General features: G+C 46.7%; 2 protein-coding genes across 4 annotated transcripts; one reads left to right on the top strand and one right to left on the bottom strand.

Annotated features, from left to right (window-relative positions):
* Positions 1–5,023: 5,023 nt before the first annotated feature.
* Positions 5,024–11,863, bottom strand: LOC6547808 (PE-PGRS family protein PE_PGRS26). Of its 3 annotated transcripts, XM_001976365.3 has the most exons (7): positions 11,664–11,863; positions 11,430–11,498; positions 7,377–7,545; positions 7,044–7,312; positions 6,088–6,345; positions 5,596–5,715; positions 5,024–5,336 (listed from the first exon to the last, which is right to left on the bottom strand). In XM_001976365.3, exons 2-7 carry the CDS (start codon positions 11,487–11,489, stop codon positions 5,211–5,213), a joined length of 1,002 nt encoding a protein of 333 aa, XP_001976401.1. In that variant the 5' UTR covers positions 11,490–11,498; positions 11,664–11,863; the 3' UTR covers positions 5,024–5,210. The 3 variants fall into 3 exon arrangements, with proteins under 3 accessions (XP_001976401.1, XP_026836633.1, XP_026836634.1); XM_026980832.1 differs by lacking the exon at positions 6,088–6,345 and having other exon boundaries at positions 11,664–11,859; XM_026980833.1 differs by lacking the exons at positions 5,024–5,336; positions 5,596–5,715 and having other exon boundaries at positions 6,307–6,940; positions 11,664–11,860.
* LOC6547809 lies at positions 8,073–9,662 on the top strand. Its single transcript, XM_001976366.3, has 2 exons — positions 8,073–8,817; positions 8,881–9,662. The coding sequence occupies exons 1-2, from the start codon at positions 8,608–8,610 to the stop codon at positions 9,070–9,072; spliced, it is 402 nt and encodes a 133-aa protein (XP_001976402.1). The 5' UTR covers positions 8,073–8,607; the 3' UTR covers positions 9,073–9,662.
* Positions 11,864–12,513: the final 650 nt, after the last annotated feature.

The following is a 12,513-nucleotide window of genomic DNA, read 5'->3' as shown; positions in this document are numbered from 1 at the left end:
GAATCAGCTTTGGAGTTAGATTCATTTTAAATTTAAGATCAAACTTTAAACAATAAATAAAGCGGGCTACAGCCCGTAATTAATACAATTTTAAAACTTAATCCGCATTGCAAGCGAATTTCGCAGTTGTTCAGGAAACAATTCGTTTCAATTGGATTTCATTAGCTCCGCCTGGCAGCCTCTGTGAACTCGGAGTACGCAAGTTATCATTGGGATAATGGACTTCTCTCGCCGAGGAACCAGTGATTTTTGCCCGACACCGAGTTGACCCGTTGAGATATTAACGACATGCTCTGTTAAGCCACTACAAGCTCATCATTTCGCCTCGCTACTCCGGGGCAGCTTCCTCTGCCCGGAATTGGCCAGGAGCCTGGAGCCTGGAGCCGGGAGCCGGGAGCCGACTGCCTTTTCAGTTAATTGACTTTATGCATTTTTGCCAACGCGCTCCGCCGTAAAATGAAATTAATTATGCCGCCGTTGCAGCTATAAAAATGTTGCGAAGCCGAAAGGAGCATCATAAATGAGGCTTCCACAAGGAAAACTCCACGAAAGTGCTACAGCGAGCTTGGCCGAGTTTAAACTGCAATCATTCATGGCCGCGAATCCTCGCAGCCCGGGCACAAAGTGCGGAGAAGACAAAGGTTAAGTCCAAGACGGGCCAACATAATTTCCGCTTCCTGACCCGAACTCCGTATTTTCGGCAGCTCCTTCCGTTCCCCTTCTGCTCCGCATGCTCCAACTGCCCCATCTGCTCCTGCCCACTTTTCGCCTGGGGATTTATGATTTTATTACCGAAAGGCACTGCACAACGGAAACGGAAACACTTTTTGCCCTACGATTTCGGCGTGTTTTTCAGCGTAACTCGACTCCGCAGTTTATTTTTTCGCCGAGGTGGCACACCAAAAGCTGTTGCAATTCAATCGTTTCGCTGGCCGCAGCCTTAAATTATTCGGCTCGGATTTAAATCACTGTCTTTTGGGACCCAGAGGGATTTTGTGGTTTGGTCTTGCGGTTTATCGCGCGGCTCTTCATAATTTTCATCGCTTGCTTTTGAACATTGAACAAAACATTCAATACAATATTCCAATGAAAAATATGGCACATTAAATGCCATTTCACTCACCGCAATCGCTGGAGGGGCCAAGGAAGCACATGATTGCAGCCAGGACCTGTTGACAGAGTTCTCAGAACTTGCGGTTGGCTTGAGCTCAAGAGGGTTTACGATTTCCAGTTCCGTACACGAATTATTGGGCTGTACATTTGGCGAAACCTCACCTTTTATTCAGTACCCCGGCGCAGAAAACAAAGGTTTCCAGAACACCCTTAAGTTTGGGTTATTTACGTTTCAACATAAAATATTTAAAGTGCCTTGGGCGACGAATATCGAGGCGGGTAATACCCTGAAATGTGTTTGCAAATGAAGGTTACATTTGAATTAGTTCTAAAGTTGCAGTCTTATATTGAACGTTACAAATAAATATTTATTTAAATAAGCTTTTGCTGAAGCAAAGTATACACCTATCTTAGAATCGTGAAACATTTTCTGTGGAGCCATACCCAAATATTTTAAACATTCTTACTTTCCTATCCGGCGAACGTATGTTAATTAAATAAACAAACAAGCGGTTTAAATTCACATTTCTCTCCCTGAAACTTTAATTGTTTTGCGGCAGAACCACATGCATCCGCAGGATATAACTCGCGCTTACAGCTGAAAGCTGGCATTTGAAGCTTCCGTGGAAAGCGGAGGCGGAGAGTTGGGTGCCCGGAGCACGTGGCAAGCGCAATTTGCATATGCCCAGAAAAGACAGGTGCTTAGCCCGTCCGGATCAGGACACGCCCCCGCAGCCACCGCCCCTTCGACCCTTCGCCAGCTGTCGCAACGGCCGCAATCACATTGCTTCAATTAAATGGAGTCAACTCATTAATAATGCAGACGGCGCATACTTGGATGCCATGTACAATGTACTGGTGTGAACTCGTGTGCCACGTTTGCTTGTTGGTTGGGCAGTCAGTGTTGCCGCTTAGGAACGGGAAACTTTAATCAAAAGCGTCGGCGGCGACTCGAAGTTCGGCTTGCTTCCATTTTGGAGCTGCCACACAAGGTCCTGTGGAATTTATGAATATTTATGCTCTAGCAGTTATGCACTCGATCTGCGTATGCCGGGCCACTGAATATTTATAGCTGCCGCAGTTAGTTACCTGGCGATGAAGTTGAATAGCAAGCATACGCACCGTTGTCCCGGCAACGATTTCCTTACGGCTGCTCAACTTCCAATCTGTTTCTACTACTTAATGTGCATAGTCAAATTTATTTTTAAGATGATTACGGTAATAACTGATAGTTAACTCGTAGAGTAAAAGGGCATATTAGATTCCTTGAGAAGTATGTAACAGGCAGACTTTAGAACTTCAGCCTTGGGATATTACTTCCTTTTTTGAATTTCTACAACACATCGGAATAATTACAAAAAAAATTAAAAAAAATAAATTTCTAAATTTGAATGCAGATTTTTACAGAATTGCGCCAGAAACATTTAGAGGTATGCCACTTCAAAATCGGATTAAGATATGTTGAGTTATGGAGCTTAGAACTTCAGCCTTGGGACAAACAGACAGACGGACGGACAGACGGACATTGCCAGATCGACTTGGCTATTGATCCTGATCAAGAATATACATACTTTATATGGTCGGAAACGCTTCCTTCTGCCTGTTACATACTTTTCAACGGATCTAGTATACCCTTTTACTCTACGAGTAACGGGTATAAAAAACGAGGAGTGTTTTTCATTCCCGAAAGGTAATCTAATACAAATGAATTCCTCAGCCGTAAATGATATTATATTATATCCTTATGCAATTGCAAAATTATTCACTTACCTTCAATTAGGCGTGGACTTTCGTTTTAGTAACTGAATCAAAACATATGAACAGGTAATTGATGCTCTCTAATTAGGACGATTTAAAGAATAAAACCAATATGCTTGCAAATTCGATTCCTTTGCAACTTAAAGTTCACAGCTCAATTTGGAGTACGGCCCTCGTCAGGAAATTACACAAATTTTATGTTGCCTACCTTCGGGCGCTTAAAGAAGGCAACTTAATAAGCACAAGTGTGTGTGGTTTCTCTGTACGTGTGTGTGTGTGAGTGTGAGTGTGTGTGCGGGTGTGGGTGTGGGTGAGCACATTTGTTGAATGATTTAACCTGCCACCTATTCATTCGTTCTGGTGGCCCACGTAAATTGTAGACAAAATAAAAACCAAAAGAACCTTTTCAATTCTCCACTAACGTTTTTCTTTGTGCCGAACTCTAAATTAGGAAAATGTTTAAATGTGCGTTGGTGTCGGCCAGTGTACGTCTGTGTGTGTGTGCGTGTGCGTGTGTGTGTGTGGGTAAACATAATTTGTGCGGCACGTGCGTTAAATTTAATGAGGCAACCGCGACCCACGAATCGAGCTCGATTTCGGACGCCTTTGACCCCGGGCTCTTGGTTTTTCACCGCTTCGTTTCTTGCGGCTCGTCGGAAAAAAGAGCAGCGAAAATCGCAGAAAACGTCCTGTTGATTTTGGGCCACCACACATAAAAAACCAACTATGTGTGTCTATATGCATAACATTATAGGCCATATACTCGCATCTGCGGGGCCTTTTGGCTTTTAAAGAAATTTAACTTATGTACGTGGTGTCCTCACTCGACCTCCTGGAAAGCTCGCAAGGATCTTACTTATGATTAAAGTGATGTATGGGAGCTCATTTCTGAGCTAATTGGAAATACGGTTTCCAGGTAGGCAGCAGCTAAAAAATGTTTTTATTCACGCTTGCTGCTCTTCGCAAATTAGCATTGTAAAGTTCGGTTTCAAGAAAAAGCCATTAGTGCTTTCCTTTCAGCTCATATTGTTTTCTTATTTTGAAGCTGTCTAAAAGTACGCAACGAAACTTTCAGCAAATTAAACTTGTTATATTAAGGCCTCAGTGACAGCTGTGCCACTACACTTGATGAGGCGCCTTTCTGGGGCTTACAAATTATTTTTAGGCCTGCGAAAAGCCCACTGAAACAATTTCCGATTAGCCTATAATGCGCTCTGGCCGGAACAGCTTTTAAAACCCAAATTAAAGTCTATCCGATAGGCTTTGTCTAATCCGGCAAAAGCTGAGGCATACAAAATTCTCTTTCATGTTTTATGGCAAGCAACAATGGCCTGTTTCCTCCCGTTTTCATTCAATTTAACGTGTCCTGCGAACTGCAAGCCTGTTGCACAGTCATGTGCCCATCAGAACGGCATTAAAGAGGCAGCCCATTGAGGGCTTGGTAGCCCGACCAACGGCCAATAAATTCTCGGCCAGGCAGTAATTAAGAAATTTAAATAGCGGCAACTAAACCGCCAACCGGACCTAAACAAACTGACCCCCGGACTCCTCGATGGCTAGGAGCATAAAAGCCCGGCCAGCATTTAAGCACACTCACACAATGCTTGTATGCTACACATACTTGTAGTGTCGTGCAGTCGCTTAGGTGCGAGCGCCACACTTTGTGCCCCACACGCCATCTAAATTTGGGGCAGCCGAGTGCCTGCGGTTGCAGAGTGTGAAATATTTTGCTGCCCCACACTTAATGTGTGTGCCATATCTCGTCTGGGGTCGGGATCTTCCGCATACTCACACATTGTCTAAATAAACAGGATGGCGGCCTGTGCCTCGGCATTTTCCGGCTCCAGCTCCCAGATTTTCCAGCGAGTTTCCACAGTTCCCGTCTGCTTGTGGCGATGCCTTTGCGATTCATTTGCCTGCATTATGTTGCGGCACTTGATTTAATGGCGGCTGACAGGAGCCTTTAATCACCCACCAACAAATGGGAAAGATTTGAATTCTACGCGTCGGGTAATCAGCAAGTAAACACTTGGAAGCCAGGAGCTGAGCGAATCTATAATGGCGACTAAGCTAGAAGTAAATTGTTACGAAAAAAGCTAACTTCTTATGAGTTAGTTCACAGCATGTTGGTTAGTTAAGTGAAACAGTGGAATACCCTAAAAAGTATTTATTCGCAATCAAACAAGTTATGTGTAGACTAGCAGAGTAGCTTAAAGGTTTTCCCCATACTTAATTGGTCATCTTCCATTTTCACTGAATTCGTGTGCTCAGCAATTAATCGCTTTCCAAGCTCGTGGGTGGATTTTGCATAGTGACCAATGGCAGTCCAAGATACATCTCTACCCATGCTGGGCGTTGACCTGGCCACCTGCAGCTGCAACTGCAGCTGGTGCGGGCTGAGGAACTACTCCTCCGGTCAGGGCGCCCAGGGATTGCTGCAGGGATCGCAGGATGCCAATGGGAATCTGAGGGCGGAGAAGCAAGATTATTCAATTTACAAGTTAAGCCATTAACCCTAGCAGCATATATTCGACTTTTCCCATTACGATTTAGTTGAATGCTTCTGCTTTCCGCTTTACAGCTGAACACTAGATATTTGTATACAAAATACATTTCGTGCTTTAATTATCAGTTAGCCATTAGTGGAAAACCATTTACTTTTGAGCATTCTTTTCAATTAAACACAGCCAGGATAAGCCGCGTCCTGCGCGACTTCGTACTTACATCGAGGGCCTGCCCCACGGTTCCGTGGGCCTGAGGTGCCAGGAAGCGATTGCTCACGGCCTGGGGTCGCTGGACGAACTTGTACTTGTGGGCCTGGACCACCTTGGCCTCGCTCCTCGTCTGCGAATGGAGGAGTTGGAGCAGTCGTGAGTGGGGCGTTACGTTCAAAGCACGGGGCGGGACATGCAGCAGGCGACGGGGGATAAATGAAAGTTGTATTAAAATATATTTCACGGAAATAATAATGCTGGGTAGCAGCTGACCCTCCCCCTCCCCCTCCCACGCCCGCAAATGTTTTCAAATAAAATTACGGCCACAAAGCGAAAGTTTCGGCATCCAGCTCCGCCAAAAAGCCAAACAATTTGTTTGCGCTTAGAGTGCCAAGGTGTGTGTGTGCCTGCGTGTGTGTGTGTGTGTGCCAGTGTGCGAGTATCTGTATCTGTATCCGCATCCGTATCTGTGTATCTATGTCCGCACCGCATTTGCTGTTACCTCAACGCTCGACTGCGGCTCGTCCTTTTGGGCTGCCTCCTCCGGAATTTGCTGCTCCTGCTGCTCCAGCTGCTGCTGCTGCGGCTGCTGCTGCTGCTGCATCACGTATACGACGCGTTGCCGCTGTCGTTGTCGCTTTGCATGTGCGCGTGGTCGCTTGACAATTATCAGCGGGGTGGGCGGCGCAGGTGGGCGGGGCACCGCATCGGCATCTGCGGCCGCTTTAACATGATTTTCAATGATTTCACTGCGGTCCGGCTAAAACATCAATGGCGGGTGGATTTGGTTGGATTGGATTGGATTGGATTGATTGCTTGTTTTCGGTTGGCCGACACGGGGGCGTTGATCAATATTTAACCGCACGCCCTAGTTAAATACTAGTCGGCGATTTATTGCCAGGAATTTCGCAATTGAAAAGCCGTAAAGCACCGAATTCCCTCTTCAATTTAACTAGGTTGGCGTACCAGCGAAATTATGTAGTTTTAATTTTGTGGGGAATCTTTTAAGCGCTCTTCGACTTCAAAGGCTGCGCAAAACTTTTGGGCAAAACACTTTTAATACTTTCGGAAGCGCTGTAAACATCTTGCTGCAATTTCGATAGCCATACTTCTAAACTTGTTCTTAAACTTATCTCGGGAATAAAACGTAAGCTGGCTGAGTCTTCCACTACCTTTCTTTATGTATAGATGGATGGGTTGGAAAACAAGCGGAGCTCTAACCAAATGCTGGCTTCAAAGCCATTTAAATTAGTTTATGAGTGTACCCTTACTGCCCTAACTAAGCACTATTGTTTCACATTGGATTTATTAAACTATACTCGTAGCTAGCTCGGCAAAAGCAACTAAGCACGGCCCTGAATTTATTTCAAAACGCGTTTTGAATGTTATGGACATGAATAATAAAGATGCAGACCATAGTACTCGTTCCTTGTATATGTTTGAGTAGCATTTACTTACATCTTGTCTGGTCAGCGAGTACTTCTTGGGTGGCTTGACCTTCTGGATGTGGCTGGTGACGACCGGACCGGCGGTTGGTGAAGCGGGCACAGGATCAGCAGGATATGCCGGCTGGTCTGTGTGCTGCGAGGAGGAAATCAGGCTGTGCCTCGGGCTGTGGGCCTCGGCTCCGATGTAGCCGTGCTCGCCGGCGCTGCCGCCCAGAAGGGCGCTGGCTCCCACCGAGGGATTGGCCTGGGCGGCGGCGTAGCCCACGCCGGCTGCTCGTCCTGCGGGAGAAGGGGTGGCGGTTTAACCGGGATGTAAATCGAATCAATTAGGAGTTGGGCTTACCATCCAGATTGCCGCCCAGACCGGCGGCTGCCCGGGAGCCCCACGGAGTTCCGGCCGAGGCGCTGAGTCCGCCGTGGGCAGAGTTGCCCGTCAGGAGTCCGCCGAGTCCCGCATCTGCGTGAAATCCTGCGAAATTCACGCCCACCTTGCCGTCGCGCAGCGTCAACAGCTGCGGGGGTGAAAATGTGGGCGCTTTAGCACAAAGTTCTGGCCACGTTGCGTATACTTAATGCTATTCAAAGTTGGCCGCGACCTTCGCGTTTCGCCCCCGGCCACCATTCGGCCCGGCCCAGGATGTTTTGTCCGCTCTTTTCACTAATAGTTGCAAAGTTGTTGCCCAACTTTGGCCGGCCCGGAAAAGCGGGCCAACACCCTTTGTGCCCGCCTAACCGAGTTTGTAAACATTTCTTGTGCTGCACTGTGTTAATCAATTTAAGCGGAATTTCTCGGCGGCTCAAATCGGTGAAGGTCGCCAGCTCTGCTGCGCAGATATTTGAACAACTCCGAAACACTGATAAACATTTGCACAGCTCGTTTGCCCGTCGTCACAGAGCAACGAAAACTAGAGTTTACAGAACTACAGATAAGCTGGCATTACACCCTGCTACAAAACAGCGATCCACTGATAGCACAGTTAGATAGTGGAGCTTTGGTAATGAGCACATGAGCAATGAGCGGGCCCAAAGAGTTATCAATAATTGTGTCACTTAACAGGCAGCTCAACAGACCCAGCAAATAAGTGCTTTGAAGTTTTACTATTTGCTATTAGGAACTATGAATACCCTGGCTTAATAGGGTAGTTAATATATCTAGTTATATTCATTGGGAACATATGTCCATACCTATCTTCCATGTATGATGTGTGTACTATCACTTTGGCAAGTGTAATTGCCACTTTGTTGCATACCACGCTGTGTGATTTCAATGCCACTTGTATTAGGTAACTGTCAGCCTGATATACCCCGCAACAGCAGTTGGTTAGAGTATCAGAGGTGTGCGACAATCGTGAATGGCCCGGCCAAGAGAGAGCCAGCTGGAGTGCCTATCACACCTGCCGCCGATAAGAGTTTTTCCAGGCGACACAATGGCAATATTTAACCTCTGACGGCAGCTCATTTGAGTTTCACACGCCGCTAGAGGAGGAGGCGGAGGTGGTGGCCAGCCCAGCATATCGAATCATCAAGAGCAGAATCCGAAAGGAGCGGGGCATCGTGGGCGAACACATGTTGCCATGTTGACAAGGGCGCGGACGTGGGAGTGGGAGCGGTTGCCAGCGATGCGGCTGCTGTGGCTGCTCTGTTTGCTAGCTGGTCAGGTGCTGCTCGGCAACGGCGCCTCGGTCACCTGGGGTCATGTCCACAAATACGCCAGCGTGCTGCACACCGAAGATGTTTACCTGCCGCCGGGCAGCCCCGGCCGAGATGTGGCCTACGGCTCGCAGGTGAGACCTACAGTGCGGCACTTGGCTGGCAAATTGCTTAATCTCCTTGGGAATCTCCGGCAGAATGGCAGCGATAACTACCGGATTACGGGCGTGCACGTCGAGGATCTCGGCGCGCAAGGAGCGGAGGCAGTCCTCACGGCTGGCGGCATTGGCCAGCAGTTTGTGGTCCTTCACTGCCGGCGACTTCGGGGCGCCGAGGAGCAGCCACAGGCGGCTCATCTCGAGGTGTCCATCTATGGGGTGGACTTATAGGCTGTTTGCTACTGGTGGGGGCAGTAATCCCCCATTGTTGTAAATATCAATTGGGGTGGAGAACTTTCAGCCTGAGTTAGTATATCTTAAGTAAACATGTGACTTCATGTAAAGTATCTGTAGGATGCGGATAGCATTATTTGAGCATCTGCAGCACTAAGCCTCCCACGCCAACCTATTCTAGTGCTATCTGTAGTGAAATCGAGCTGCTCAGATTGTATTTACTACCTACGCCCTACAGTCGCTATAGTAATGATGGGTTTGGGCTTTTTATCTGCTCTTTGGACTGAAAACTTTGCAACTGGCACTGAACAACGTAATCATATCTTAAGTTGGGAGTTGCCAGGGGTTGTGAAGTCGGATGTCGCTTATGACCTTATGGAAATGGGCCAAAACTATGTTGGTTTGTAACTTTTTCCTTATTTTTCCATGGCTGCCAGATGCACGGGCTTAAATTTATTTAATTGAAATGTAATAAGACCAACAAGTCGGAACGGACGTTATAATAAACTTCCCTCAAACAAAACATGAATTGTAAATCATGTGTGTGTTTCTGCGGTGAGCGAAATGAGTTGTGGGCTGTGTGGGCAAATTAACACAATAATTGATTTATTTTATTGTTCTGTAAACAACAAATGTAAATTAATCGTATGCATGTAGGTGTGCAGCGCTTTTGTTTGCTCTTCAAATCATTCTGAAATTTCAGCAGTTAGTAAATGTATTTACCATGGTTGCCATTTTGCTCGGATAAAAATCGCAATTGGCAGTAAAACACCGCAATTGTGTGCGGCTAATTCAAGTTGACAGTAATTGTGTTCTTGCGGCCGGGAGATTAAAGATTGGCCGCAGTTTCCAAAATTCATAAGCTCGGGTCATGACCCGCAGAGCTGAGCAAAGAAAGCAGTGAAAGGATTTCTTGCTGGAACCTGCGAAACGGAATGAATGGCCAGTAATTTGCATGAATTCCAGGGAAAGGCCGCCTTCGAGGCTGGCGAACAAAACCCTTCTCAGGACTTTTTACGTGTGCTCTTAATTTCGATTCCCACGACCCACGACCCGCACGAAAATAAACAACAGTTTTTCCGGGCTTTCCACTTAGCTGGCGAATGCAAATTTCATGCATGCGTTGATTAAAATCTAAGCTCTTGTGGCCCTCGGGCCGCAAATAGAAATAAACTTTTGAGCCAGAAAAAATCTCAACAAAACAGAACAAGAGATGAAGGCGACTTGAAATATTATACGCAGCAAGGTGTGCAAATTCCTTTGGCCAACAGAGTTTACCAAAAAATACAAGCAGCGAACAACTGAAAACATTTGGCTGCAACTAAATCAAGTCAGCTTGGCACACACATTTAAACAGGATTCCCACATATTTTTGATTACCTGTTTAATGAGCCCACGAACTAATGAAATAGAAGCCATTGAACACGATATTTGCGCCTTAAGCCTTTAATTACCTCGTGTGCAACACGGCGTATGAGTAATCGCTGCTGAAAAGTGCAATTAAATTGATATTAGGTAGTCAGTCCAGGCCGCCAGAGTTCAAGGTGGCCACTAAAGCGCCAACGACTTCGTGGCCATTAAAATGATGCATAGTAGTTGGTCGTAGTTTTAGTGATAAGCTCAAGTGTTGAGGCGAGTATACCGTGTAATTGCAGGTAATCCCGCCGGGCGTTTTCGCCTTGGTCCGCAATTAAAGACGGAATCGCGCACTAAAATTCTTAATTGCCGGTCGACGGGCATTGTGCAAAGGTTTGGGCAATGCGGCAAATGTTGCACTTTGACCTTCTCCCTCCAGCAAAACAAAATCATCGTCGGCCATTGAAAATGGCATTGATTTTCGCACTCAGCCCCCGATGGACAGCCATTCTAATTTGGTCTCACATTTCGAGTAATCGCGCTGAAAGCCGGAAAGTGGGACGCAGGCATGAAAATCACATTTCAGGGCTTCACTTTCGCAAATCAAAATTGCGACAATGCCACACTGAGCACTGAGTGTTTTTAAACATCTAGAAATTACTAAATGTACTTGTAGCACGACATGAAATGTACCCCACTAAATCGAGAGTATCTTCCTTTAGTCACACTGTCATTATTTCTGGCTCAAAATATGCAACTCATCGATTGATCTATTAATTAAGTTAATGAATTCACTGTCTGTTTGGCTGATTGATGCAATATTAGTGGGGCAGCTGGCCAGCAGTTTGGTCCCCGAAAACCGACGGACTGCCTGGTAATTACGTTGATTTCAAACCGCACTTGGCCAACAATGCAGCTCGGTTTCTGACTCGGATTTAGTGGCAGGTGGCATGTGGCAGGTGTCAGGCTGTCGCCGCCTTAATTAATTTCGGACTCACCTGTGCCGGCACCAAGCTGCCCGCCTGCAGCAGACAGAGGACTCCGAGTAAGACGAACATACTGCGCACCTGGAAGACAAGAATCCAAAGTCGCCATCAGTTCCACCTTCTGATCCGCTTCTGTATGCCAGTCGCGTCTGCGAACATTCTTGCTCGCACTTTTCGCTGGGAGCGGCTCAGCATAATTGCGCGGCTTTCGACTTGCTGATCAATTATTAATTAACAAAGCCGTACCTTTCCTAGACTATTGTCTTGAGTTACTTCACTTGGCGAGTCCGAGCTGCGCGTTGTTGACGCGACGCGTTTCGGATGTGAACTGAGTGGTCGAGCGGCTCGAGTCGGGCTTAAACTTGAATTCTGGCGCGGGGAGTGGGCAGCGGGAGCTGGACTGCGGCTTGTAATGGCTCGCCAAACTGGAAATGTGTCGCACTCAGCAGGCAGGGTCTATTTATATAGGATTCTGGCTGCTTCCTCTTGCCTGGCTGGCATATAGCAATGGGCCATTATCTTGGGAAGCGAGTCACTGTAACCGGGAACGCTGGACGCTGCAATGATGATGCAAGATTTTCGGAAACTTCCAGCCACACTTGGCTTCGGCGACCTATTAGCACCTGTCTCAACAGCTCGGTGAGAATTTGGCAACAACTCAGGCACGACGCGTTGTTTTGTGGTCAGAAATTAGAAGAACCACCAGGTTTTGAGCGTTTGAGTCAAAACTCCTGAGTGATCTTGCGCATTTATTCATCTCTGTGTCTTACACACACAATTTTTAGAAATGCATAAATTAGAAAGCGATCTTACGTGTATGTAAAATGCCCAATAGAAAAGGCTTAAACGAAGGCAGGGACTGAGCTGAACTTCTCAAGCTGTCGATTACAGAACACAGTTCACTGCCATGCGCAATCACTTAAACCTCGGAGATAATCAAACTAAGTCAACTTCAGATTTTCCACGCCTAGCGCCAGTAGCACGCAAACAAACAATGGCTGGAAAACTACGGCATTACTCATGGGCCGCATTGAAGTGCATCCGATTTGGCCAATATTTGCGAACCGGTTGTGGGCCTTTTGGTTTGCTTTTAAAG

The sequence above is a fragment of the Drosophila erecta genome, unplaced genomic scaffold, assembly GCF_003286155.1.
Source record: "Drosophila erecta strain 14021-0224.00,06,07 unplaced genomic scaffold, DereRS2 tig00000092-arrow-pilon, whole genome shotgun sequence".
Taxonomy (NCBI): domain Eukaryota; kingdom Metazoa; phylum Arthropoda; class Insecta; order Diptera; family Drosophilidae; genus Drosophila; species Drosophila erecta.
The sequence above is the reverse complement of the archived record's forward strand: the minus strand, read 5'-3'. Positions and strand labels throughout refer to the sequence as shown.

Excerpts from the sequence above, each read along its gene's own strand:
- LOC6547809 (XM_001976366.3), top strand. The coding sequence starts at position 8,608 with ATGTTGACAAGGGCGCGGACGTGGGAGTGGGAGCGGTTGCCAGCGATG. Across the intron at positions 8,818-8,880 it reads ATGTGGCCTACGGCTCGCAG|AATGGCAGCGATAACTACCG; the intron begins GTGAGACCTACA and ends AATCTCCGGCAG.
- LOC6547808 (XM_001976365.3), bottom strand. The coding sequence starts at position 11,489 with ATGTTCGTCTTACTCGGAGTCCTCTGTCTGCTGCAGGCGGGCAGCTTG. Across the intron at positions 7,546-11,429 it reads GCAGCTTGGTGCCGGCACAG|CTGTTGACGCTGCGCGACGG; the intron begins GTGAGTCCGAAA and ends TCACCCCCGCAG. Across the intron at positions 5,337-5,595 it reads CCGTGGGGCAGGCCCTCGAT|ATTCCCATTGGCATCCTGCG; the intron begins GTAAGTACGAAG and ends CTCCGCCCTCAG.